Source organism: Acanthaster planci, linkage group LG18, assembly GCF_054643075.1.
Source record: "Acanthaster planci isolate LZ-2023a linkage group LG18, COTS_SCS, whole genome shotgun sequence".
In the NCBI taxonomy this organism is placed as follows: Eukaryota; Metazoa; Echinodermata; class Asteroidea; order Valvatida; family Acanthasteridae; genus Acanthaster; species Acanthaster planci.
In genome coordinates, this window is record NC_141794.1 from 2,612,521 (window position 1) to 2,640,509 (window position 27,989).

Sequence of the window (27,989 nt, forward strand, 5' to 3'; positions counted from 1 at the left end):
AAGATACAGCATAATAATCACACACGATAATAAAACTTTTAATAAATACATAAATATGATTGAATGATACTACAACACACTTTAGAAAGGATGCTGTAGGGGGTACCCAGTGAAAGCAATGCTTGTAGATTTGGGCCCAACGGGATTTGGCCTATTTCTGTGAAATGACACAAGTAACTTTTGTAAGCCTATATGCCCACTTGAAGTTTGCACACATCTTGCAAGTTGTTTATCCCTCCCAAGCAAAGTCATTGGGTGTGATGATGTGGTCATGTGCAGCTGTAATACTAGGCTATCCCATATAAGCCCAACAAGGTCAAAAATAAATCTTTCTTAGAGCTAGCCCAACTTCACTTTGGCATGCTGTGCATATTTGAATTTTGGACTGATATTCGACGCGACTGCATCAGGATGATTTAGATCAGTCAATAATAGTCTGAGCAACTTGGACTCTTAGGAATTGCCTTTTAATTTCAAATTGCCTTTTAATTTAAAGATTCGGATATGGTCCGGCAAAACATGGCAATGTACACACTGTATACCCATCAGAGTCGGTGTGAAGTTGCCAACTTGGCCTGGAATCAACTCGCTCCGAGTCAACTCCGTCTCAGGTCAACTCGGTCCCAAGACAACTTGGTCTCGTCAACTTTCAAAGGCAGGCACTTGGTTGCAGCATGAATGAAAATACTGACATGTGCATGAGATGCCTGGCCTTGTAATTTAGGAAAGCCAGGCACTTGAATGCATCATTAATTACCTCAGATGAGAAGGCAAAATCCCAGTCTTTCTTTCTAGACTGACTAACTTTGCCATGTAGGCCATATAAGTATTTTCAGAATTCTAACATTGTATGTACACTATATTTACACATATAGTCCTATACTGACATGTGCAGCTAGTACGCAACGCCCTTGGCTGGTTCCCTGTCCAGCCACACACTGCTTGTGGCAAATAATTGGTAGCACGGCTCGCACTCTGTGATGTGACACGAAAGTGACGAAGCAACTGTCAGCATTGTGCAAGTGGGGCAAATTTCAACCGGAGTGGGAAAGCGGCAACAACAAGGCAACATATTTTCCTCCAAACGAGGAAAAGGCAAGTTTTCTGCAATTAGCAACCTAGGGGATAGTTTAGACCATGACCATGAGTAGTGAACGTACCGGTGCAATTTCAGCTCATAAAATTAAGCGGATGTTTAGTTATGACCTCGGATATCCCGGATAAAGTTTTTCGAAAGACATCCCTATGAATCGGGACAGAGCCCAGTATCTGACGGAGGAGTATACGTCTGGCCCTGTTCATGGGTCTACCTTTCAGTAGGCCTACATCCATGATCATGCAGACCTACGTAGGCCTGCATCATACATGACAACAATGTTGGAGTTCACACACTTGCTACTGTCACTGCGTAGTGTATTGTTCACAGAGGTGATCAGTAGCATGTATTTTAAAGGTTATGATATCATTATTTACTGTAACTGAATGAATTCAAAGCTTTTCAGCAAAGTGGTTTGGCAGTGATGCATGAGGAAAGTCAAGGAAACGTCGTGGAACGGCACGTTAGAGACTCAACTTCATTAGGGCCAGGCTAGTGGACTATACCTCCGTCTATGTGGCCCTACTCCTAAACTAGAAACAAGTGGAGGAAGGCTGAAACATTGAGATAAAGCTCCCCGGCCATGAACGGTATCAGCCACATACAGGTATTTCTCAATTGCCTTTTTGATTAATTCACCCAGCAGTTTATCATGTTCAATTTGCCCAAATGGTGAATTCCTGTTGCCTGTTGGTGAATTATTTGTCATCTCGATACCATGATTTTGTTACAACTGTGATTTGCTCAAGATCTTCACTGGCAGTGAACATGTACAACTCCAGACACCAGCAGTTGTGGTGATCTCTAAGAACGTTAATTACTGCACACCGCATTAGGTGCGTTCAACTAGTGTCTATCATGGTTTGAATGAATCTATTTTTAAATAAGAGTAGCTTCCCTTAGGCTGTTGTGCCTGTAAAAGTATGTAGTATACCAGTACAGTCATTGCAAAAGTTTAGGACCACTCTTACAAAATGCATCAACCTGAAGAAAAACCAAACTTAAACCAATCAATCATGGCAACTTGTGTTTATTTTCAGTGTGTAACCTCAGTATCTTGGTTAAACAGCTATTTGACTACATCTCCATGATTTGAAATGTTAACAATCTAATGTTTAGTGTGCCCTCCTTTTTTCTGATCACTTAAACCTTTTTCTGATTTTTTTTACCCGTGCTGCCTTACAGATAAATATCATACAAGACCTGCCTTTGCAAACATTTTCATTCAAATGGGTATACAGATAGCACTGCTACAGTGATGTTATGCACTGTCAAATGAGACAATGTAATGCAGGCCCAGTGACAGAAATACCAACAATATTCTAGGTGATCTTAAATTTTTGCAAATGACTGTAGTTTCGAGTTCCCCTTCCTTGCATCTAATTTGGCAACATACATGTAGTGTGGCCATGATACTCAGTGAAGCAGATCAGCAGAGACAAGTCAACTTACATGTCATGTAGTGTTCCACATAACTGGAGTGTGATTTTTTGGTTAAACTTTAGTTTGTGGTTTTCAAGTCTTATTTAATTTTTCAGTTTGGTCGTTTTTTTAAGGGTTGATCAGTTTTGGGGGTTTTGATACTTACATGTAGAATTGGTGTGTGAGTCTCTATTGATTCAGTTCCCTGCAACTTTGCCGTTGAAGATTCTTCAGTTAGTTGGAGTTTCTCTTATTGTGATAGCTTGCTATTTTTCCAGGTCTGCCTTGTAATCGAACGCACCCTATCTGCCTGCATTGCATTGGCACACTTTGATGCCGGACCCCACACCTGCATATGCAGCTGGCAATCAGGTAAGAGATGACTGGACAATGGAGACATGTAAGTCTGGATATGACATCATGCTTATACACACGTACCCGCTAACCCTTCTGATTTGATCGCAGTTGGGCAGCTGAGGTGGCTTCGCCCTCCACCCATGAAAGGGAAAAAAGAGGGGAAGAAAGTTTTTGAATGGGGGAGGGGGGCTGCGTGGGGTGGAAAGCAATGGAAGGTGTTATGTCACCATGTGTGTGGGAGGGAGGGAGTAACCTTTCCCCGCCCCTATAGGGTGGGAAGATCAGGCATAAATTGAATAATGTATCTGCTTCAGCTGAAAATCTTTCCTTATTTAAAATAAAGTTGAAGTTGCTACTTGGTGCAGCCATCAAAAAAAATGTACGGTTCTGTGTTAATTTCTGTCGTCTTAGAGAACTAAATTAAAAACTGTATTAAAGAGACTGCACCGTGCCGGATGTTATCTTCTTTGTTGACATGATGACAAATGTTTTCTGGCTGAGAACATGACCAACTGAAACCTGTCTTAGGGTATAATTTCCCCAAAATTTTATTGATGAAAGCCACGATTTTGAATCTTTGAACAGTTTTTTTGCAGCTTCTTAAATTTTTGTAATAAATGGGTGAATTTGTTGAATCATTTGCTGGTTCTACTTCACAGATCAAGCGTCTTATTGTCATAATATCTGCTCCTGGAACATTGATGAAGGTTCAAGCAAGACGGTCAGATGGTGGAATCAAAGAGGGCCAGCAGTCTGCAACCTTTAGAAGGTGTGCGCGGCATGCTGCTGTACTTTATGCATAGAGCTGGAGGTTGGGAACCATACAACCATTTCCTCTGTGTAGGCAGTGGTCTGGTTCGTATATTTAGTGTGGTTGCGGTCAATCTACATTGTATGGGAACTGTTCCCATTGGACTTTTTGCGCCCCTGCTAACTTACCGTGGCTGTGCGGAAATCTTCTGGGACCCTTTTCGGCCTGTTAGTTTTACATCGCAATCACAATAAGTTGACAGGGATGTTAGTTTACCGTTTGTTTCCATTGGATTGAATTTTGTAATTCTACAGGGAAGTCCAGTAAGTTAACCAAAAAAGTCCAGTGGGAATTAATACGCCTTTTGATGTACTGGGCAATCAACAGCAGCCAAACAAACTGGTCATGGAGAGACAATGGGAGCTGGTCTCATTGAACAATGCCACTGGTGGATCTTGTGGTGGCTGGCAACCACAGACTCCCAGGCTGTTTGGCCTTGGGGGAGAGTTGACCTGTTGGATCTTGTTACACTGGGCAAGCAAATTACTTTGGTAAATTATGCAGACTTATGTGTCTGGCGGGCTTTCTAGCCAAACAACCCTGAACAGTTAGAGTTATATATTGTGCTTGTTTTAATTATGAAAATGGCTTTGGAATCATTCATATTAATTGACAGAAATGAGGCCTTTCTATTTCTCCATTCCAGTTAACTTTTTCTTTATTGTTAGGGCAATTGTTGGCAAGTGGATAGAAGCAGAAATGGTAGTGAGAGTGGAAGAAATGTGTGCTGTCCATCCAGGAGAAGTCTGTCTTCTGCAGTGACTGTAAGTTGTCTTTTCAAATATTGAAGATGATGTTGAGTCCGTACATTGATGTCACAGACACGTGCACAAAGGCCATATTGAAGATTTCAAATACAGACACTCAAGCCAATAGGGGTCCTAAGATATTACCTGAACCAAATCACTTTAACTTGACAGTCACCATTGTGCAGTTAATTGTGTGTGTTCATTTGACCCTAAAAGAACCAGGGAGTAGATCTGGCCCCTCAAGATTTGTTCTGACATTGCCAGAACATTGCCAGGGTTTTTCAGTAACTCTTTTGTGTCTTTCTGACACCAGTGCTGTGAAAATCGCACATACATGTATCTTTCTCGTTGCAAGCACCCCTTTTTCCTGAAAGAAAAAGCCAAAAAGCAATTCTGGTCCGAGCTAATTTGGCTCATCAGGCTCGTGTTTATTGCAGTTTCCTTGGCATGAAATGACTGAGAATATTTCTATTCCCCCCTGGATGGGATGCCAGTCCATCGCAGGTTGCTTCCCCAGCTGATGCTGGTACCCATTTGTACCAATGCTTGTACCCATTTGTACTCCTGGGTGGAGAGAGGCAAGCAGGGATGAAGTGGCTTGCCAAGGGCCACAACATACTGCCACTAGCTGGATTCGAACCTCCAACCCTATGATTGAAAGCCATAGTCCCTTGGCGACATGAAAGAGGTCAGCCATACTAATCCATTTTTTTTATGAGCCAAGCCTTTAATTTCATATTGCAGCTTTTTACAGTCACTTGGACAGCATCCAAGAAGAAGTCAAGCACATCTCAAGAGCCCTCAAGCACAACGGTTACCAAGATCACTGACTGTCGGGTCTCCTATACCCAAAGTCAACCACCTTCGTACAAGGCAACAGTGACCCTACCCTACATAGGAAATGCATCCCACAAGATCCACCGCATCCTTCACCAAGAAACTTCAAGCCACCCCGCAGACCCACAAGGACAAGCAAGACCATCAGACGAAAGCTGGTGTCTACGGCATCCCCTCCGAAGGTGGGAAGGTTTATTTTGGCAAGACTGGGCGGGATTTGCCCATCAGACTCATAGAACACATCTCCCATGGACGCAGAGTTGACTACGATAAATCAGCGATTGTCAAGGATCACGTCATCAACTGGCAAGCAGCTCAACTCATCGCTCCGGTCAAAAGATGGTACCCAAGACGCGTCGGGGAAGCAGTCGAGACCTACAACCACGACACAGTACCCCAAGACGTCGGCTCCCACATCAGCAGCATTTAACACTCCATATTACCCTGCCAGACCAATGGGTCATCTATACCCACGGTCACTCATGCATCAGTGAGCGGTCTCAGTAGCCTTTCAGTCCAGCGGATCCACCATCAAGCAAGCCATTCTGCTCCAGTGCACCCTTAGCATCCTCTCCAGTGCTTAAAAACTAGCATCCTCAGAGCCAGGCAACCTGTCACCCTCCTAAAGACGAACAGAGCACACTGTCCGGAACGTCAAGTATTCACCATCGGTTCTTCTCAGAACCACACACTCTTAAAAAAGATATTTTCTTGTTCATGGTGCAACCTCAAGCCTAACCTAATTTAGTTCTGTGAAAATCACACATACTGTTCTCATGCAGCACCCACTTTCCAGAAACAGGTCAACCACAAAAAAGGAGCCGGCGCTTTCAACTGCTGTGCTGACTGCACATGGTGGCTGGTATGCTTGTAAACTTCAATTGACGGTATCAACTATAAAGTGTACGTCAGATTGATTTGAAACTCCACATCTGTATTGATAAGGAGTGCTTTACATGCTTTACATGCTTGGGACAGCCAAGATCTCTGCTGTAAATGGTACAAAATAACCTGGCAACTTCCGGCTTAACACTGGATTAAAATTGACAGAACTTGATGACATTGCAATCCTTTAGTAATTTCCGTTGTGTTTGCTGCATCAAAGGCTCCACTACAAAATGCTGACCCAACCATAGAGGGCGCTATTACCATCCACAAAGCCTTCTACATCATACAATGGTAATGGAAAGAGGGAAAAAAGATCTGAACACTGCCTGAATTCCCTGATTTACAGCACAGCAGTAGCGCCCCCACTCGTCCAGAAAAGCTGACAAAGTTTAACGTTTATAGCAAGATACCAAAAATAGTGAAATATTCTCTAAATTGAAGAATTCAGAGGACCTGACGTTTCAATCCTAGCAGAATCTTTTTCCAATCAAGTTTCAACCAACACAGTTGAATTTTTATTGACACGTACACGATACATTTATCACACTGACCATTTTGGAAGTGTAAATATGGAAAGGTTTGCAAATATATATTTGACCTAAGATATCCTGAAATACAAGGTCTGAATATTTTGTGTATTCTCTGCTTTTAACATATTGAAACTTCTGTTTTTGTTATTTAAATACATGCAAATATGCTGTGCCCTTTGACCTTTTTTGAAATTGCGCAATCCTAACCTTTAAATATAAGTTCCGAAATCATATCTATCAAGAGGCAATTGGCCTGGTGGTTAGCTAGCTGGCTGCCAGGCCAGGGGATCCCGGTTCAAATCCCGGGGTCCCCGGAAAAGGAAGTTTTTTTTTTTTTTTTTTTTTTTTTTTACTAAGTTTTTTAACAAAATTGTGCATGCCCACCTGGGATTGAACCCAGGTCCTTGTGCATAGCAGTTAGGGTCTCTAACCGCTATGCCACGGCACTTTCTTGAAGAAATGTGTTCGTTTCTAAATGTTAAACCTTCCATTGTTTGGACTTAGAATATTTTTCTGCCAAAACTGTGTACTGGAGATGGGCAAGGGTGGAAGTCCTTGGGGCTGAAAGTCTGGGAGCTGATAGGGAGAGTTGAGTGGATGGCTGAGGGCTTGGGACTATCAGTATTATGGCTCTGAGGATCCCATGGGGTTGAAGGACATAGCTTCTTAATGTTCCATATTGCTATTGGGTGCATTGTAGCCCTTATAAGATTGAGACTAAAAGGCTCCAGGAGGGAACTTTATACAAGGAGCTGGGAAGATGTTTAAGACTGACAGGGCTTCCATGTAGGATGAGGCTGTAATGCAAAATCTAATGATGGTAACAGATGTAAACTCTGGCAGTGTAAAATGGTCCAGATTAGGAGAAGGGTGAAGTGGCAAAGTACTACAGTTTTACAAATAGACATATGTACATGTACAAACAAGTTGTTCTGCTGGTTGAAATAAATGAGCATTTATTTCACTTGCAAATAGAAATTAGCTGGTTATAGCCATAAATGGCGATTGTTTTACATAACACACAAAGCATTTTTGCAAGGTAATATTTTCAAATGAAACAAATTTCATGTCAGTGGTAAAAGGTCCTTAGAATGCACTAAAAGGTGTTTAGTGAAAAATATTGTTTTAGACATTAATTTGGGAAACAGAATTGGTTAAAATTAAAAAAAAAAAAATTGTGGCATGTAGGCCACAAAAACATTAGTTTTATGACTAAAAAAATAAAAACACTGTTTAAATCAAACATTTCTTTCGTGCACAGAGTAAGGCCCTTAAAGTGTTTTCAAAAATAAAATGTTTGCAGTAATGACTTCTCAGCACTGAGCCAATAATTTGCAGTTTTGTGATAATTTTAAGTGAGAGACTTTTTTCTAATGCTCTGGCAATGTGAATGTACTACTTGGAAAAAACAAAATGCACATAGAATTTTGCCCAAGAAAAACTTGTAAAGATGAACAAAAAAATTACTGGAGGGGGATTTGAACCTGCGACCTCTTGAACACCGTACCAGTGCTCTACCCACTGAGCTATCCAGCCCTATGTTGGTGGTGGTTCCCATTTGTCAATATCTCTGTTTGAGAGGTGAACTTGTTAAAAGTGAGGTTCAGAACAACCACTGGGTTGACTGAACAGTGCTGGTATTTGGGCTGCCTGAATGGGAACATTATTCAAATTTTAAAAGCATGCAATAGTTACAAGCTTAGTCCTCAAAAGAAGTTGTATCAAAGTATCTAGAGTTTTTCCAAATGGTAATTTTTTGCAAATTTTGAAGTACATATAGCATCTTGATAACTTAAATGTAAACATGAATGTTTTTAAATGTGCACTAATCATGAGTCAATGCGTTACGATGAAAAGGAACAAATTAAAGGCTAACAACAGTCTTTCTTCAAAAGCAAACTGACCAATTGTCTATTCAATTTACGGAGTACCTCTTAAGTCATGAATAATTTGGATGTAAGTACAGTACATGGCCACTATACTGAACAATTCGGTATACAGAACATGCCTCTTGGCTCCCAAATTTTCTGCGCACTTTTACTGAACATCACAAATTTGCTTTAAATTAAAGAAACAAAAAATTTATGACTGATGACAGTGACTCAAAAGTTGAGATGTCAACAAACTTCAAAATTGGAGCGGCCATGTTATGAGACCATAGCAAAACAAGCAGCACAGAGAATCTGTTTTACATGAACAGGAATACATTTGATGTAAAACAACTGACATTTCAACATAGGAAATGGCACCCTCTTTTTTTCTGGAAATGGCACCTTCTCCGTGTTGGCAAATAGCGCCCTCTTTTGCCAGGACCTTTCCCCCTTTTTGGGGGGAAAATAAGAACATTTTGATTTTTAGGCCTATGAAAATGCGACAATTGGAACAGTACCAATGAAATCGCAATAGTTGGGGAGGTATGCTACACCAAGCACTGCGTATGGACCCTGCCCCGTTCATTATAGCAGCATTGTACTGTATACCAATATACACTGCTCAAAAAAATTAAAGGATCAGACATTTGTCTTTGAAAATTTCAGCCAGGTGTGTACCTCATTGACTTCGCTTATTGTACACTGACGTTCATGTTCATGCTTGGTTGAGCACCATAGAATGTGAGACAATGCAATTGGTTAGTCGTGTTTCAGAGCCCAATTAGCTGGAAGTGTCAAAAAGCATTGGGTGATGTGTATTGCTTAGGTATAGCACAACTTCAAAATGGCCACCTTTCACTCTCTTTGCACATGGAATGACTCTGAGGCAAGGGGGTGAGAGACTGGGAGTGTCTCAGAGAGCTGGGGGGGGGTTACAATGACATGAATGAGACTGGCCAGTATAGTGGTAACCCTATAGTGGTAAAATGATGTACAAGTACGTGTCTCAATTTAGGACCTTTTGAAAAAAAAGACTGAAATATTGGACCTTTTACCGTTTTGTGTTTTGGAAAACTGTGAAGCTTTTTTTTAATGTCCTGACAACCAGATATTTGATTTTTTTGTATCAATCATCATTTTTACGGATAATTATAACAAATAAGTGATTTGGGGGAAGATTTGCAAACAGATACATGTCAGACATTGCATTATTTTTCTGAATAAAAGGGTCTCGACAGTTACATGTAATTTTTTCATGCTGAGATACGTCTTCAATTCGAAGTACTTCACTTCTGTGATTCAGAATCACAAATAGCGCCCTCACATTACCAGAATATACTCATAAACAGTGTCCTCACATGACTGCAATACCATTGCAACTCATAAATAGCGCCCTCACATTACGATATCGATTTAACTCATAAACAGCGCCCTCACATAACTGAAATATCATTGTAACTCATAAATAGCGCCCTCACATTACTGTGATATCATTCTAACTCACACACAGTGCCCTCACATTACCACAATGTCATTCTAACTCGTAACCAGCGCCCTCACATTACTTGGTTAAAACTCAATTTTCTATACATCATTTTCAGGGCCGTAAAAGACCTGGACAAGGTGCTGACCAAAGTTTTTTTTCAGTGTCGTGAGAATTCAGTACTCTGAAGCGGAAGTTTCTTGTTTTGATGCCAGAAAATAGCCAAATTAAATGACGCTCATTTTTTGCGATGAGAATATCATTTGTTTAAATTATTAATCACTACGTATGATCCTTTGATCCTTTGAGTAGTGTACAAATGCAGATAGACTTGCTTCATCACTAAGATGAAAGCAAGGAACTGCGTCTCTGAGAAGATTGAGTCCTTTCCTTGCCTTTTTGTGAATCAATGCCTAAGATTCAGATGAGGTTCCCTCATGCAATCTTGGAAACTGTTCCTCAGTGATGGAGGCGAGGACTGGCATCTATCTGAGTTACTGCCTCTCCTTGACATTTTCATGAATCATCTCTGTGAAGTCCCATAGGATCTTGGCCTCCACCTTCCTTCTCTCCAGGTTGAAGGAAGTGAGGGCGCTCTTCTCATCAGCATCATGGTCTGCTTCTCCCGGGGCATACCCACAGCTTTCATAGGAGGTGGTCTGGGGAAGAAATTAATCACAAAGGAACTAAGTTGCAGCAGAAATTGAGACACTTCTTCAAAATTTACAGGATGCTTGTATGCTCCTTATTTTTACACCTTTTATTTCATAAAAAACCGTTCGTGTCTTTTGCTTTTCATCCATTTTCATGTCAGAAAATGAACTATGACGAGGATTCCTTTGACACTGCTGACCCAGTACTTCTGAAAGCATTTTTGATTTGTACTCTTTGTTAAAAATATTTTTCCAGACACCCCTTTAGGGTTTAGTGAATCAGAAGTGACATTTTTTAAACACTTAAAATTGTCTTTCCCTTTTCCTAACAAGTGAGGGCGCTGTTTTCGAGTAATACTGTAACATCAATCAGGGAAGACCACTAACCTAAAATATCTAAATACCAACAGCTCCTACAGAAATCAACGATTTATCCTGAAAGTGTGGGCAGAAATATTTCAACAGTGTGCTCAAGCCTGTTGAGTTGGATGCAAATCGGAAATTTTGGATGGTGACTGAAATACTGTTAAGTGTTTACAACGTGGTCCCTTTTTGTGTTTTGGTTCAATATTTGTCAAAATTAAGGTAGATCCTTCTTTAAACGAGATCTCTGAACACTTAAATCTTTTGTCCACATTCACTGCTCACCTTCAGAAAGCCTGAACAAATCCCCATAATGTATGTGATTTTAATTTTTAGACTTATTTTGGAGTGTTTTGGAAACACAGTTCTCAGTGCCCTATCAGATAAAATTTGAGAAAATATGTTAAATTTGGTTTTCAAAATATTTACAAAACAACAGGGATGCCAGGAATTTATCTGAATTTCACCTAATGTGCACCTTGGCTTCTACTAATGGCTTGTAATAATGGGCAATATTATGAGGAAGAAAAATTGAACTGTGCCAGGTTAAACATTAATAAAAAGACCAACAGGGCCAAAAATGTTTGGGCAATTGCCACAGTTGCCCCCAATCCATTTTCTTTGATGTAGAGAAGTGCGCACAGCAAATCATGAAACCCCTGGGGACAAGGCAGCCATTTGCTCTTGGTTATTTAAAATGGAGACTTTCCTTAAATTCTGCCCCTGCTGTTGTCGGTCTAAAAGTATTTTATGTCTTTGATTAGATGCTTCATTTCATGAGTTTTACTATTAAAACTATGAAACCCAAATTGCTCCTTGAACATGTTGAATATGTCTCAGGAAATGTGGACCATCAATCAACGGTAATTTGTCATGAAACAGCAACGAACCATGAAGGAAAAGGAACTTTAGGCCAGGAAAATGTGAACTATTCCAGTACAGTGGGTGCATTCAACTAGCTTGCCCTGGTTACAAGGGTTTAACCTCATCCCTTTTGTCTTGATTGGTTAACACAATGCACACAACCATCCCTCGGTCAGGGTTGCCATAAAAGCTAGCCACAAGCACCCAAGGGCGGATCCAGGACCCAATTTTGTTTTTTTTGGGGGGGGGGTTGGGGACAAACTTGATTCTGGGGTCCAAAATGTTTTAAATTTTAAAGTTGTTTGAGGGGTTAGGCTACATTTCCACTTTTCAAAAGAAGGGAAATTAAATAGACCAAAAAGATCCTTTCACGTTTTCAAATGACAACTATTTTGCTCCTGTTTTGGTCATGACCCCAATTGGCCCCTCCCCCCTTTCCTGGATTCATCCTTGCAGAAAGCCAGCAATGATGTGAAACACAGGACTCTTACCTGTGCTACTCATGAAGTAACCTGCCTCTTCACTTTGGAGATATCATCGGTCAGTCCACTTGCACACCATGACACTAGCCAGCCTCAACATTCATGTAGGCAGCCATGGCAGTACATGTACATTCACCTGCTAATGAGGCCTTCCCAAATCTAAACACAGGGAAAAACGGCAGAAAAACAAGAAAAGGTCACCTAAGGTTTTTCAGTCACACTGTAATAATAATGTTTTCCCCAAATGAGCAAAACTTAACAAATTGTGAAAACTCCGGCTGTGTGAATGGAAATTTCTTGAAGAACCTCTGAATTTTACAATATTTGTATTGGGAAGGAAAGTCATGCATACGAAGTTAGTACAAAAAACCAGCATTGGACAGCCCAATTCTTGGGGGATTGCCGCAGCCTGTGCCAATGTAACCAAGCTCTTGTAGAGATGAGACGTTAGGAAGTACCAGGGCCAAATCTACCTGCAAAAATTAATTTCTTCACGGATGGCAAATATGACCGACAAGTGACAGCTTTTCTACCTGCTGTTTTCTCCATCCACTGTTCCTGTTCCTCATCACTGTGAGAGTAGCTGTCACTTGGGTCCTCACTGGAATTGAGTCTCTCTTGAGCCTACTTCTTGAGAAGAACACAAAGGAGGTAAAATATGGATATCATCACTGACTCTAGGTGTTAACTTCAGCAGTGAAAACAGAGTAGTGACTTCATCATAAAAACATGAACAAAAAATGTACGCAGTATCTTTCCTTAGTGGAAAGCCGCATTGAATTGTCAAATTTGTCAATTAAAGGAAGTCACAGTACAAAGGTTTTGTATAGAATTGTTCATTTTCTTTTTGATATCTAGGGCCTTTTTACACACAGTCTGTTTACAAAGTACATGCACTTACCTTCACTGTCTGTGCTACGGCTAACATCAGAGTCATCTTCATCATTTTCTGTAAGGCCAAACTTCTAAGAGCTGACAAAGTGTAGATTAAAGTAATGATTATTTAAGCAGCAAGACGTAAGGACAGCACAGAAAAATGATGGTTCCAGGAAACAATTCGGAATCCTAAAAAATCCTCCCCAGAATGACACATTCTCCAAAATGCTACGGACACACCAAGTCCCATTTTAATTCAAAGAGGCTGGGCTGGGCTCTACCTTCCTCAATCTTCCACAAATCTCCTGGTGGATTTTGAAGGATCTGGGAAGGTTGGCATTAAGACACATGTTACAGTACGGGGGAAAATGAGTGAACTTGCAGGAATAAAGTTCACTTTCTCAATCCAGCTTGTCATTGAATAACCTGGTGCTGGGAAGGAACTTACTCAGGTTCTGTGCTCTCCACTGATGCTGCCCACTCATTGGCCACTCCTTGCTCCATCATCTTCTCTTAATGCCTGCCTCCTACAATAAAAACAAAAACAATGCATCCCTTCAGCTTTCACTCTTGTCACAGCAACATCCTTCATTTAGTGTTGAAGTCCACTAACTGTTCACCCCCTAACTTTGGTGCAGTTTGATTTTTTGCCTCCAGTGCCTTGCAGGAGCAACATTTTTACCTCAAATTTCAAAGTAAGTGAACTTTCATCCAACTCCCACTAATCTAATTCAAAACTCCCGATTTTACTCACCCACTACAACTTTCCAATGAAATTTTATTTTGGCTCAATTTTCTAATTTTGTTTTTCTTCAGTGCAAAAGGGACACTTCTAAACCTGCCAAAACCTTCTAAATCTGTGGTCTGGAGCTAGGTCTAGGTCTTCGCTGCATTGGAAATGTATGGAGACACATAGACAATAGACCTAGCCGTAGCTCTAGAAGCCCGTTTCGGATACAACCCTAGTTATAGCCACAGACGGCACTACGAAGGCATAAGACATAAAGTGTCCCAAATCGCCACACATTTCACATTCAGGCAAGATACATCTCAAAAGGCAGTTTTCTAACTTTTCCGGTCAGTTCTGAATTTGACTCTCAAAAATGAAGAAAACCTTGGTATAAATAGAAGATTTCAACTGCGAATTCCTTTTGGAAAACAGTTTAGGGAACGAGTTTCAATGTCAGTAAATACTACTCACCGGAAGTAAAAAAATCGTCTGGCAAGTGACATTCATTGTTGGCTGCAGTACGGCCTCATCCTAGCTCACTGGTGGCGCTGTAACCGGACCTGGTGCTGTCACACAGCAGCCAGCTGCATGGGCACAATCTAAATAGATGTCCTGGACGAGAGCGTCGGTTAGAATTTTACTTGTGTAGTCTATGTTAGTTTTGCTGCACGGTCAGGCATAGCTTACCTCGGGACTTTTGTTGAATCTTTTATGATCTTCTGGCTTCTTCTCGCTTCGTCCATCCGATCATGGGAGGGCATCTTCACCACGCCCTGTCAAAGCTGCAAACACTGCTGTGAATAAACCAAACTTGAAGGAGGAAAGACAGACCAGAAGAGAGGAAGAGAAGTGGGTGGAGAGACACCGACCTAATTCCCTAAAATCTCTTACTTGCTCTCGATTTTCCACTTACCTAGCTGGCCACTCAGAGTCACCGTAGCCTCTCCCGTGCCGTTATTCACTGAGCACACGTAGTCGCCGTCCTCTGTCCCCGAGTACGGGTTGAGGTCCACGTGCAGACGAAACACGCCGCCGCTGCGGTCCTCGTACACGGAGTGGATGACGTCATTTTCTATTCTCAGGCGATCATTACCAACGACTCGCAGCCAATCGGCGTGATGGACGCGATCGACGTCATCAGCAGTGCAAATAAAGCGGACGGGCTGACCTTGAACTGGTTTCGTCACACTTGCAGAAACGGATCCATCGTAAGCTGCATTGTATACAATACACTGTGAATATTAATTAATTTGATTCAATTCAATTCATACACCTTTTGATATCGATAAAGATGACACTTAAGAATTAAGTATCTAGACAAAGAAGAAACCCCCAAACAGTGGAAGCAGGGATGGCGCAGAGAGGTTTGAAAAAGTTAATTCCATTTTGTCTCAAGAATAAAAAGGAAAATTATGAAGAAAAATTGTAAAGCTACAAGACAATCTGCCTCGAGCAGAAGCCCCCCTCATCGGTTGAAAGGAGCCATATTGGTCCAGAGTGATCATTTTCGTTGGTAGCGATGCGACCGTGACGGATGCATTTTCTCAGTCGTTCGTGAACCACCAATGCGCAATTACTACCAAAGGAGCCTCCATTGCAAGGAGAATTGCGCCCTCTATCTTCCCCATACAGAATGTCCATTTAAAATGGAAGAAAAAATACCTTTCATACAAACGCTCGGTTTTTAATTTGTACCCCAGTGAGCCTGTATTGAAATAAGTCATACCCATCATGCGCGTGACTTGAAGCGCACATTAAATTAGCCAACTGTGGGAGAACCCCAAGCTGACCCAATTACTAATTGGGATAGTAAGATTTCTTTGTTTCTCACCGAAACGGGCTTCCAGCGTGATATTAACGACTTGTCCCGCAGCCGTAAATGAGCACCTGTATGTCCCGTCGTCCTGGCTAAAACTATAATGGTGGACTGTCAGCCTCGAGACCTTGGTCAGATTACCCACTACAACAAATAAGTTGTTCTGGATCTAAGCCACGAGGGGAAAAAAGGAAGAAAACTATTCGCTGGGGTCGCTTTTTTCACAAATTAATAAGTGTCCACTCGTCCACAGGCTGAGTAAATATAAAAATATAAAGATAAAGAAAATTATATACATGTAGAAAGCCAAGAACAAGGTGGAGATATGAGCAGAAACGGCTGAATAAAACTAACAATAGTTTGAGGGAGTTCTTTCTGTAAGACTTCAAATTGTGGCAGCGTAGGGTTAGCAAATGGTAAGGAGTTGTAATGTGGAATAACCTGGTACTTGCTGGTAGTGTGGTTAACCCCGTCGCCATTTGGAATAACCCAAATGACGTCAGGTTCAATGTTGGGATAGGACACTGCGCATTCCAGCTGGTAGGAATTGGTTCCTTGGTCAAAGGTGGCGTTCGCCCAAACTTTTCGGAGGCCAGACTCTGTAATGAAGGGGAAAAAATTGCAAATATCGCTTACTAATAAATTGTGTTTACTAATAAATAGAAGGCGGAGAGAGTTTAGAGTAATAATGTGCGCATGAACTCACTGCCCACAACAACCGAAGTATCCCTAGCGGTGTCAGAGTTCACTAGGCATGCGTACTCCCCCTCGTCACTTTGGATAAATCGGCTGATCGTCAGCGTTGACTGCCAACTGGTCGCATTGTTCACTATTTTAGCGATGAGATATCGTCCACTGGACCTCACTATGGTAAAAGGATCGCTCGTCGCTGCCGTGCGGTGGCCCCACTCCATGACGTAAATGTCGTCATCAGACGCTACGCATGTGATGATTACGTCACTTCCATAGTAGGGAGTTTGATCGCTTGATACAGTGACAATGCCTTGAAATTCTGTGAAAATAATGAAAGAATAAAAGCATTAATGTCAGTCGGTAATTTAGCGATGTACAGGAACGGAAATGATATTTCAGAATTTGATTTCTGTGGACTTAGTAAAAGGACTTAAAATGTTTAACTTACTGTACTGTGTGGATATATTAGCCTTCTCAACCTTGATCCCAGACTGTGCAACGCACGTAAAGGTCACATTATCGAGGTCCGGACGAAAACCAATGAGTGTCAGAGTGGATACCCTCGTGGGGAATGTGTCTATCGTGTCCGAGATCTCCCAAACGCCCTGGACCGGCGAGACGGGCGAACCGTCGGCCAGCCAAGTGACGTTGGGTACTGGGTAATGCTCGGTGAGACACGTCAAGGTGAAATTATTGCCGACGACGTCGTAGTGTTTGCTCAGCTGCACGATTCGAAGTGTAGATTCTGAAAGGTGAATGAACAGAGGCTATTCTGGTGACAAGATGAGCCCCCAGTAGGATTTAGAAAGTTAATAACTGACGGTTCGCTCCTAACCCTGATCGACTGTAACTGTACAGCGATCTCTTGTTTAACAGTAACGCTGTAGCTTCGAACAGTTCTTTAGAAACACAATCTTGGATAGTGCAAAACTGATTCAAATCAAATAAAAATGAGCTTCCCCTTGCTCTTTCGCAGCCTGCCCGAAGGTAAACACCTCACATATCTCAAGGCATCCTTGTAGACATGGACTCGCCCGTAAGGCAGAGTCCAGCGACGCTCTTACCTCCCACGGCGCACCCGTAGATCTCCACCCTCACCATGATTTCATTGTTCCAGAGTTTGGGCGAGAAGCGGAGGAACCTTGTGGTGATATTAGGGGTGAGAGTGGTGAAGCTGGTCGGACCCTCACTGTAGTTTGAGTTGAATACCTGGAACAAAGCAAACACCATGATTGTTGGAACCGCTGATGGTTCTACGTCAAAAACCATGGGAAACAAGATATCCAGCGAGTGGGATTAATTTTACACAGCAAAATATTGGTACGAGATTCAAACTGACTATTCAAACCAGCTATTTCTTCAGGTAACGGCATTTTCATTAACATTTTCTACACAGTGAAAGTTTTGGGCCATTCTCAAATTCGAGACCTGCTGACTTCTGAAAGCAAAAATACTCACGCTCATCCCTCGTGCATCTGTATAGAGCACCCAAGAATCATCTTCATTTGCTTTAGCACGTAGACTGAACTCCTGAACGTGATTGATCGGGGGAGAGTTATCAGGGTCTCCCTGGACAGCGATGCCCGTTATCTGTCGAGTCACAGACATGCAAAAGAACCTTTCTTGAAAGCTTGGCTGAAACACTTCAGATTTGACTATCTTACACAAACGTCTCCCTGGCAGGAGAAGAAAACTGGGAACTTTTTCAAATCAGTAAAAATGCGGCCATTTAAATACCACATCCAGCAAAATAAGTCAGTTATTTCTATTCAGTGTGTATAATAGTTCAACCCGTTTGCGAATCGGTGGCTGAGAAGTTTATGCCAACCTCTACACTGGCAGGTTCAAGTTTCCTGTGCTTAATTGTTTATGGCAGATAGCCATACCGAACGACAGGAAAAACAATGCCTTGACCTCTGGGATCGAGGTAGCAAAACACGAAAGCGTTCAAGCGTTCATCACAGCACGGCAAGGCAAGTGCAGAAGGCTTAGGAGAATGACATTCACCAGTTGTGGAAGAGGGTATGAAAGGAGAAATGACAGGAGGAGTTATTACGTTCCTACCGCAAAATCGACACCGAGATCGAAATCCAGCCATTGGTCGGCGTCGCTCGTGGTAGGTACCCACGGATCTAGCCCATTCACTCCCGGAACCTGAAAGGAGAAGAGAAACATTTTAACTGCAACTTCCGATAAACTTCTTCAAAGTGTTGAAAATCGAGATGAATGTAACAAAGACTTCAGAATTCAATCATTCTGGTGGTCATGTGGCAGTGGACATAAACAGTACAGTTGGGATGGGTGATTATGATGGAAGGGAACTGAAATTCCTCTCCAGGGGTGAGGTGGGGGTCAAGGGAAACAGGTCTCGGCTGTGGGGTACATTTCTCTATAACTTGTACAAATATCTAATTAAGGGCATCATTATGCAAAATGCGAAACCAAACAACTACCTGTAAAGTGGACTACGCTTAGGCCACACCAAGCCCCACCCCGGTAAAAAAAAGAAGCCTCACCTTAAACGGCGACGACTTGACAGTTGATGGCGTTATTTGTACAACCCCAACTTCACCGTTCGACACACCCACCGGTAACTCGCAGAATGATGCTATGAGAAAAATTATTAAACGCATGTAAAGTATACTGATGTGAATTTATAAACCAAACAACATTCAACAATATTGATGCAGCAGGCGCTCCATCATCAGTTCAACACCCTTGTTGATGGGGGTGTATCAAGATACACTCGTAAAACCTCTCCTGGAATATGTAACTGATTATTATCAATTAAAGCAAGTGGTTAAGTCAGTAAGAACCATCTCGCCGTGAACTGCACCCTGTCTACTCTTTCGTGAGAGAAACAGTTCTTGACAAATTTAGTGAACTAACGCAGGGAGATAGCGATTGTCTTGGCATCGACGAATACGTCGTCTCGAGCGATGCACACCAGCGAGGTGTTGGCGAGCGTGCTGCTGACGAAGTTATCGATAGTCATGACGGATGGCGAGACGTTGGAATCGATACTGATGATTCCTCCCGACGCCAGGGGTGCTGCTGCAGCGGGACGGGGGGTTTCAGGGTCAAACTGCGCCCACTCCACCCTGAATGAACCCACGGTCGGATAGCCCACGGTGGCTGTGCAAGTCAGTCGCAGATCAGGGTTTAAGTGGTGACTCTCTTGTCGCAGTCCGTCTACGCTGATGGATTCCAAAGCTGTTCATAAAGCGGAACAAAAAAGCGGCTTGAAAAACGTATATAACGCAAATCTACGAAATGAAGAAACTTCGATATTCTCTTTGAGGACTTAGGACTGAGAAAAGTCTAAGCCATCGTTGAAACTTTATTATTGCTTTAGCTGCAATGAAGGACCTAAGACTTAATGCAATACCTGTAGAATCCGGGCACCTGTAACGCACTTCGAAATCAGGACACGATCCGGTGTTATCTGCGTGCTGACAGCGGAATCCATTGGCATTACAGAGATACGGAACCTCGGGAACGAATCCACTGGCCAGAAGGTCTTGCTTGGACGCCTTCAGGCGACATTCTGCGCCTATGGGCTGGCTGCACAGGTCAGGGTACGCCTTGAGGGAAAAACAGATAATGGATAGATGAGGGTGCGGACCTATAAGCGACTTTCCGCACCTTCAGGCACGCCTGGGGCTGTATCGTATATTGTGAATGGCCCAGTAAGCTGCGAGCATAGACATTTCACGCCGCGGTAGCAAGTGGACCCACGGATAAGACTAAACCGCAGGCTTGCCAGGGTTTGCTTTACCTGAGGAAAAAAACCTGCATGCATGGATGCATGAAACAAATCGTGGGTCTTAAGGTGACTTTTAGCACCTGTAGGCCTATATATGTATCGGCGATGTCCTTCACTTGAAGCTGTGAGCTCAGCGTAAGCCTCTCAAAGCAACACAGAGTACCTTTTATCCAGGGTGAATGTTAAACTCTAACATTAATGAGCTTTTTCAAGATGTATTTTTTTTTATTTTTGTATTTTTGTATTTGTGAGGTTTTTTTTCGCAATCTCTCGGACAAGCACTGAGCATACAGTGCTTATTAATATACGTTGGGTACGGGCAAACCGTTATATATAACTAATGAGCTTCTTTAGTCTTTGTGCTACCATGGAGGATATTCCTCCATGGTGCTACCAATGACACGTTCACTGTTTGGACACTTTGAATAATTAGGTTTTATACTTGGCAACGAGGGAATAGAATCGGTCATAGGAATATTACCCGGCTCATACACCAACCAATAAAGGTTAGGATTGACCACTGTAGGGCCTATTCCCATATCATAAAATCTCATTGTGTTCACTCACCAGGGACGTGTGAGTGGCCAGTGTTTCGTCCTCCACGGCTCCGTCAGGGTCTTTGGCGTCATACCAAGGCGTCCAACGATTAAGGGCTAATTGGGAGCAAGACAGCGAAGGGACAACGGAAAACAAAATGCAGAGAGGCAGAACGAAACTAAGCAATACGAAAGAGAACATTCAAGTGTCGAAAGCAAACGCCAGCTGTTTTGATCGGAGAAATATGGAAGGGCTGCGTAGCACCGTGATCAGAATTGCGACAAGAATATAATATCAAACGAGTGAGTGCTCTGAAATATTTCAGAGCAACTGTTTTGATCGGCACGGTTTTGTCTATGACTAAATTCCGTTTTCATCTCTTGTTTTCTACCTGGATGTTTAATCTTGACATTGTGTTTGATACCTTCAAGATTAGCTTGTCTTTAGGTTGTTTCACATTAAGCCTATGATGGGTAGGCCTGATCTCATAATGAAGATAGACGACACTCACACAGATTTAGAGATGTCTTTGGCAGGAACGCACCGACAGGTCATCCATTCTGTGATTGGCCAGGTTCAGGCCAATCACGAGGCGCGCTGTCATAAGAACATAGGTCGCGTCCAAATTATCTACCTTGTGCTAGGTCTTTGCCGTGTGTATATAAGGCCTATGTGGGTATCTTCTGACAACAGCCCGAGCCCTGGTTCTGGAAGCCGTTTTCGGGATGAGACCTGAGCCCCCAAAAGGAGATGTCCCGGTGAGTTGCCAAGTCCCAGAATCTAACTAACTTTGAGAGATAGAAGTCTTTAAAGCATACTCACGTTCGGGACATTGGTAGCGGACCTTGTAGTCGTAACACCAGTAGCCATGTTCCGCACTCTGATCAGCACCACGGCACTCCAACCCAGACGATAACGTGCAGCTGATGTTCAGTACCTGCCCGGTCTCATTGGATGGTAGGCCGTCATAAACTGTACGGCACTCGATGTCGCTGGGATACTTGCAGAGCAGATCATACTTCTGTCTTTGTTTGATCAGCGTTTCTCTGTCGTCGCCATCCAGGGTGTTATCAGCACTCAACCACGGTGTCCAATACATGACACCTGTAGCCAAATGAAAACAAACATCAAAACCATCATCTGTTCGGACGGTGGAATTTGAGACAAGGGCCATTTTTGGGAGACGGTGGTCAGGGGAGTTAGCAAAAATTTGAAGGTACATAAAATTCCGTATCTATTAGTGTTCCATTAAATTCTGAGCTGAAGGGCCAGAAAGGGAACGAGCATTCAGAGCGGGAAACTGTTTAGAGGGAGCCGGTACCTTGCTCCTCGGTTAGTTACGACAATGCACAGACTTTTCCAAACCGCATTTTACATAAATGAAGTTCGCGAGCTGGACGAGAGTCAACTTTGAGTCAAACCCTAGCCCACAATTCTTCCCCGAACAACAGCTAATCCAAAAGTCACTATTTGATCTGGAGTCTCTCTCTCTCTTTCGTAGGAAGAGACTTGACACTCACGTTTCGGAATGGTGACCCTCTTGGACACACTACCTCCGCGAGCAGTGTCCACTGCCTCGCACACGAAGATGACATCGGATGAAAAGCTGAGATCGCGAGCGACCAAGATCGATCGTCTTCTATAGCTGTTGGGTGAACTCTCGTAAATAGCCACGTCTGCCGACGAGGAAACCGGCTCAAAGTGCGCGCCGTCGACAGAGCGATGCCAGACGATAGTCGGTTGACTGCCAGCCTTGGCAAGGCACTCCAGCTCGACCCCAAAGCTGTCCTCGTGACTGTGCTTCCTCAGGTAGTGGATGAGAAGCTTGGATTCTGGTTAAGGAACGGTTTGAAGAAATACAGAAAAATGTAAACCAAATTACGAAGAATGCTGAAGTAATAAACGACGATCCATGAGTGTGCTTCAAAAATCTAGATTCAATTTGAACATCCAACTTAACGAATTTGTCCACTGTGAAACGCATCAATTCTGTAACGTAAAAAAGAAGACTTTTTTGTTACAAAACTTACCGGAGGTTTCTTGAAGATACGCGTTTTGGACTTCTGTTTCGTTGAAAGCCTTGTAAAACATCTTAAAATTGCTGAAGTCTCCGTCAATCAGCTCTAGTGGCCACCCACTTGGATCGTTGTTTCTCGAAAACATGACGACATCGTCATAATTCGAAGCAGAATTGCCCCCGATTTCGACTGTGTCGGTGGACTCAACGAAAACACCGTCCTTGTAATAATTTGCTCCGACCCCCGGCTCGTAGGTGAAAGAGTGGTGTGTCCACTGATCGTCGGGGAAGTAGCTCATTACGTTCAGTTTGAAAGCCTGTGAAGTAACGAAACCCCTAACATCGAAAGTAATATAGTCTCCTAAGTATAGTGCCAACCCCCTCGCCTTTGAAGCATGACCACCGGTCGACATTATGATAGTTGTAGGAGTGAATGCTGGCGTTCTATTCCTCATCCAGAATGTCATAGTAAAGCCCGACGTGCAGCAGACAGGCTCGGAGATGCATCTGTCGTTACCTGATCCGTAGTTAATCCAACCTGCCTTCTGGTTCCTGACGGCACACAGGTGATCCGACGAGTCGAAGCTGTCGGTGACATCAAGGGTGCCACCTATGATGCCCGTCATGCCACCGGCAGTGGGGTAGATGGACGACACAGTACCTACACAGGTCACGGGTTCATCAGCGTCCACCGACGTCTTGGTGCTCATATCCCAGTGGAAATGTGGCTCGGGCAAGGCATCTAAAACACAGACAGCAGCAACACTGAGAAGTTAAGATTTATCTTCCTGAATGTGATTAAATCTCACCAGTTTGGGTTAGGTCTGGCCATGTCTGGTCAAGCCAGTCCAACCGCGTGGAGAAATGAACGGATTTGAGATGGGGGCCAGTTCAGTCAAGTCAGCTCAGGACAAGTCAAATCAAATTTAAAACATATCTTATATTGATACAATTAGATTGATTCTAACCAGACAAAATACTTCAGGGTGTTTGTTTATATATTGCGACTTCGCCCAAATTGTGATTCAAGTTTCTGTTCCCCGAGTCTTGTGCATCTTATCGGAGAAACACAGACGTAGGTCTAGTATAATGCTACTGTGAAATAACTCGGGTACCGTTCGAGGTCGGGCACTGGAATCTTATCTCGTAATCAAGGCATCGTCGCGAGTCGGCTTGGTCGGCGTCTCGGCACAGCAACCCTCCGGTAGGAGAACAGCCGGTGACCAGCGTCTGGCCTGCAGTCACGTGGTCGGTGTGCAGGAATCGAACCCGGCAGTTGGCTTGGGTAGGAGTGGGGCACACGGCGGGATGCACCTACACAAGCCAGCGTAGCGAGAAGGAAAAACACGGCACAATCTCACAACGTTGCTAAGCGCAAAATACTGCCAAGTAAGTTTATGCCCTAAGCAAGTATCAGGAGGGAACCAGTCACGTGAAACGTAGAATGCAAGATATTTCTCTTGCCATGGTTAACCCACCTTTTCAAAGCAAATACTTTTTAGCCCAGCACATCTGTGGCTTCTGTGTGACCGACATAGAGACAGACACAGACGCTGAGTGACAGACAAACAGACTAACCGCTTTGACCGCTGCATGAGTTTCATCGTCCGTGCCATCATCAGGATTGTCCACGTTGTACCATGCCGTCCATCTGGTGGGCGGTACAGTTGGGGGTATTGGCGATTCTTTTAAGTTAACGAGAGAAAAGATTCCACGCTGGTGTTTCATTTACGGAATAGGCCGAGATATAAATAGGGCGGAATTGCTTGACATCCTTCGAGAAAGCACACTTGAAACAACAAATTTCAAGAACAAGCAAATTGTACCACGTCATCGAATACCGATGGTGAAATTGCCTCGTTGTTGACACTATCGAGCGATACGATTTCGATACCTTTTACCTAACAGGAGTCGGGCTTTGATGTGCCTTTCTGGAGGCTGCACGAAAACTTTGCGAGAATTATTTGGAACACTGCCGTACACAGGAGGGTGGAATCTGCCTTCTACCCCCTTTGCTGGTCACAAATCATGGAACATTCAAGCCGTTAATGGACTCGTAACGAAGGACACGCATGATAATGGACAAGAACTCGGCAGATGAGGCCAAGACTTACCGTTAGCACATTGCGCACACGCAGACGGAAGTTGCAGAAACAAACACTGCATGAGGAAAAAGGTCTATGTTCAGAAAGGATGCCATATTTGCTGAGGCTCCCACCACCCACTCGAGTCTTGACGAGTTCACGAAACATGATGTCCATACTTCCCCAGTTCCGTCAAAACCGGTGTTGAATCGACATCAACATATTTTAAGCCTCCACTTTTAAGCCTAAATCTGAGCCTTCGTCCAGCGCCACTCCTTTCAACTCAGACCTTCCAAAATATTTCTTCGGTTATACACAGCCTTTGGCAAAGATCAGAGCCAATAGTTTAATGAGAAATAAGTGTCTAGTGTCTGCGTCCGAAATTTTAATTTTCACATGGTGTTTTGCTCATCACTGACGTATATTCAAACGTTGTACACACTTCGTATTGTTCCAAGGCTTGTAAACGTCAGTACTAGCATAGGAAGGCTGTTGTGGGTTTGAGTCCCATCCAAATTGCTTGTAAATTCGGACAAGAGTTACTTTACAGTGTTAAAAAAAATAATATTACCTTTGGAGGAAGGTCAAAGCACCTTCCAAAAAAAATCACTTGTTGTGGTACTGAATCTTACTCATTTGATAAGAGCAGACTTAAAACATATTATGACACTTTGTCTTTGTTTGTTGTATAACATGTGAAATGTTTATAAAAGGTGAAAACAAAAAACAAACAAAACAAAACAATCCCCACACATAAGAACTAAGACTTACCATACATAGGACGAGCCCTTTCATTCTAGCCTTAATACCCATCACCACTGTCACTTCCAAATGTGACTTGAAGAGAGCGCGTCAGCTCCTCAGAGAATGATGATGATGCGATCATTATCTGTTCTAATACACGGCCACCTGGCTTAATAAGGCACCACTAAACACGCTGGACACCAATGAAAATGTGCTACCGTCGGATGGCGGTGACATTCCCAAGCAGTCGGTGACAGTCTCATGAGCGTGCGCAGTTGCGATTTTTTAGAAGTGGGAAAAAATTACTATGGAACGCCAAAGAGGCAAGAACTCGGTGGTAATACATCGAGCATTCTTCAACATCGATCGATCGATCCACTACATCGATCGGTCCCCTACGTCAATTCATCGTTCTTTAACGTCGTTCTCTTTTTATCGATGAAAAAAAGTGCGATTGCAAAAGAGCGATGGAGAACGGGCGATGGAGAACGAGCGATGGAGAGGGAGCGATCTGACGAAGGTCGGTGAAATTACACCGATGCGAGCTGTGAACAATTGTATGAGTGCGCGCATGCGTATACACGCAATTTCACCTCTGCCTGCTAAGTTGGTTCATAGAGCTACAAACCTTGGTTGGAGTGGACTTTGGCCGCCATCCATGAAGTGTTTGTGTTTTCCAAATTGTTTTCTTAACAAGAAGCGTTTTGTGGCTAAGAAAATAGCAAGCCTGAGGGAAACCTGTTTATGCAACCAGACCCCGAGCGTACATACATGTCCGACTGGAAAAAAAACAGCACACCGGATGAATGGGAACGTTGCGGCAACGTGCCCGTTTATCCGTTTTGTTCTCCCGGAAATCCAAGCATGCCAAAAAAAAAAAGAGACCGTTATACCGGTTTCCCTTGCTATTTTCTTAGCCACAAAACACCCTTTGTAAAGAAAACAATGTGGAAAACCGCAAACAAAATTCATGTTGGCGGCCAAACTCCACTGCAACCGACTTAACACACTGCGTGATTATAGACCTTTTTCACCCACGTGACTGGATTGCGATAAGTGTAAACAATACCACAACGTACGTATGGACCGCCTTGGCCAACTTGAGGGTGATCGCGTATTTTCCTACGGGCAGTTTCAACCACGAGGAAACGCACATGCGAACGATGCATGCTTGACTAGTTTATCTTGAATAGGTAGATTACCATCACAGCACTATGCACTCATTACCTTCACAACACATCACAGGCCCAGAACGATTGCGACATCACAGAGGAAAAGGTCTATAATGCGACTTGACATTTGAATCCAGACGGTACTTATTTAAATCAAATCCTCAGGCTACCCGATCCTCGCCAGATGAGACACCCTTGGCAAAGAGTCACATAATGTTTTTTTTCTTTAACGTGCCCTTGGATGGACTGACTCGTTCTCAAACAATTATCATCGCGACAACCCGCCATTTCGCCGACGTTTAAGCCCGCGCGTCTTTTTTCCCCTTAATTCCCCTTAAGAAATACATTTTGGGGTAGTTTACATCCTTTCTGCTTCTTTATTGATTGGGATCAGAGTCACTTCCTCTGGTATTCCGCTTCTGTCGATCTACAGTGACCTGCTTGTGATTACAACAGACCTCTTTTCCATCCGTTTCTACTTTCACTGGTCTGTGAATTCAATAAAGCGAACCCATTTGCACGGCGCCTTCTCAGGAATCGTTAATGACCGAGCAATCTTCAATCGGTTAATCGAAAAGAAAATGGTTCTGGTCCACACGAGAACAGAAATCGCCCGCGGAGAAAAATGTCAGTCTGAAGCCGAGGAGATCTTCGAAAATTCGTGTTTTTCAAACAGTGATTGCTCACATTAGGTGCACTGAGTAGAGCTGTCTGACATTTCTTCGCTAATAACCCACCGTTTGTTCGTGATAGTCATATCTCTGTACCAACGTCCACAATTGCGCCCTGATTGAGGCTCCTTGTTCAGTGCTGCCGCAAGGTCACAGTGACTGGTGGTATGCGCAGCTCCTGCCCAACTTCGTCAAAATGAAACAACTGTCTACCCGACGAGTAGGCACCCGTTCCTGTTTGTTGATCTCGGCAATAGTTTCATCAACTGTTCTGATACGGAATCGTTATTTAAGGTAACAGTGTTTTTATATCATTTGAAATGAAGATGATTGTACTGGTGAGTGCTTTTGTCAATGAACGTTTTGAAAGAGGGAAAGACAGTCACTGAATTCCGCTGTAGGCAAGTTGAACCCTCCATCTAAAAACAGCTGACTTTTGGTGTTAAGAGGAAAGCAACGTAGAATGCATAATTTGGT

At 43.1% G+C, this 27,989-nt stretch overlaps 2 protein-coding genes across 6 annotated transcripts; one reads left to right on the top strand and one right to left on the bottom strand.

Annotated features, from left to right (window-relative positions):
* Positions 1–682: 682 nt before the first annotated feature.
* On the top strand, positions 683–8,589 carry LOC110979991 (uncharacterized). 3 transcript variants are annotated; one of them, XM_087148548.1, is made up of 5 exons: positions 683–1,932; positions 2,797–2,890; positions 3,535–3,644; positions 4,355–4,450; positions 5,180–8,589. In XM_087148548.1, the coding sequence occupies exon 5, from the start codon at positions 5,337–5,339 to the stop codon at positions 5,700–5,702; it is 366 nt and encodes a 121-aa protein (XP_087004674.1). In that variant the 5' UTR covers positions 683–1,932; positions 2,797–2,890; positions 3,535–3,644; positions 4,355–4,450; positions 5,180–5,336; the 3' UTR covers positions 5,703–8,589. The 3 variants fall into 2 exon arrangements, with proteins under 3 accessions (XP_087004674.1, XP_087004675.1, XP_087004676.1); XM_087148550.1 differs by having other exon boundaries at positions 683–1,703.
* On the bottom strand, positions 7,618–26,028 carry LOC110979373 (uncharacterized). 3 transcript variants are annotated; one of them, XM_087148541.1, is made up of 21 exons: positions 25,697–26,028; positions 24,956–25,001; positions 24,420–24,526; positions 23,957–24,155; positions 22,855–23,583; positions 22,345–22,656; positions 21,647–21,928; positions 20,855–20,940; positions 19,910–20,105; positions 19,411–19,734; positions 19,038–19,129; positions 18,586–18,675; positions 17,980–18,111; positions 17,586–17,730; positions 16,970–17,266; positions 16,535–16,840; positions 16,270–16,427; positions 15,844–15,997; positions 14,484–15,225; positions 13,731–13,802; positions 7,618–10,703 (listed from the first exon to the last, which is right to left on the bottom strand). In XM_087148541.1, exons 1-19 carry the CDS (start codon positions 25,736–25,738, stop codon positions 14,900–14,902), a joined length of 4,023 nt encoding a protein of 1,340 aa, XP_087004667.1. In that variant the 5' UTR covers positions 25,739–26,028; the 3' UTR covers positions 7,618–10,703; positions 13,731–13,802; positions 14,484–14,899. The 3 variants fall into 3 exon arrangements, with proteins under 3 accessions (XP_087004667.1, XP_087004666.1, XP_087004668.1); XM_087148540.1 differs by having other exon boundaries at positions 13,731–13,809; XM_087148542.1 differs by lacking the exons at positions 23,957–24,155; positions 24,420–24,526; positions 24,956–25,001 and having other exon boundaries at positions 13,731–13,809; positions 25,697–26,011.
* Positions 26,029–27,989: the final 1,961 nt, after the last annotated feature.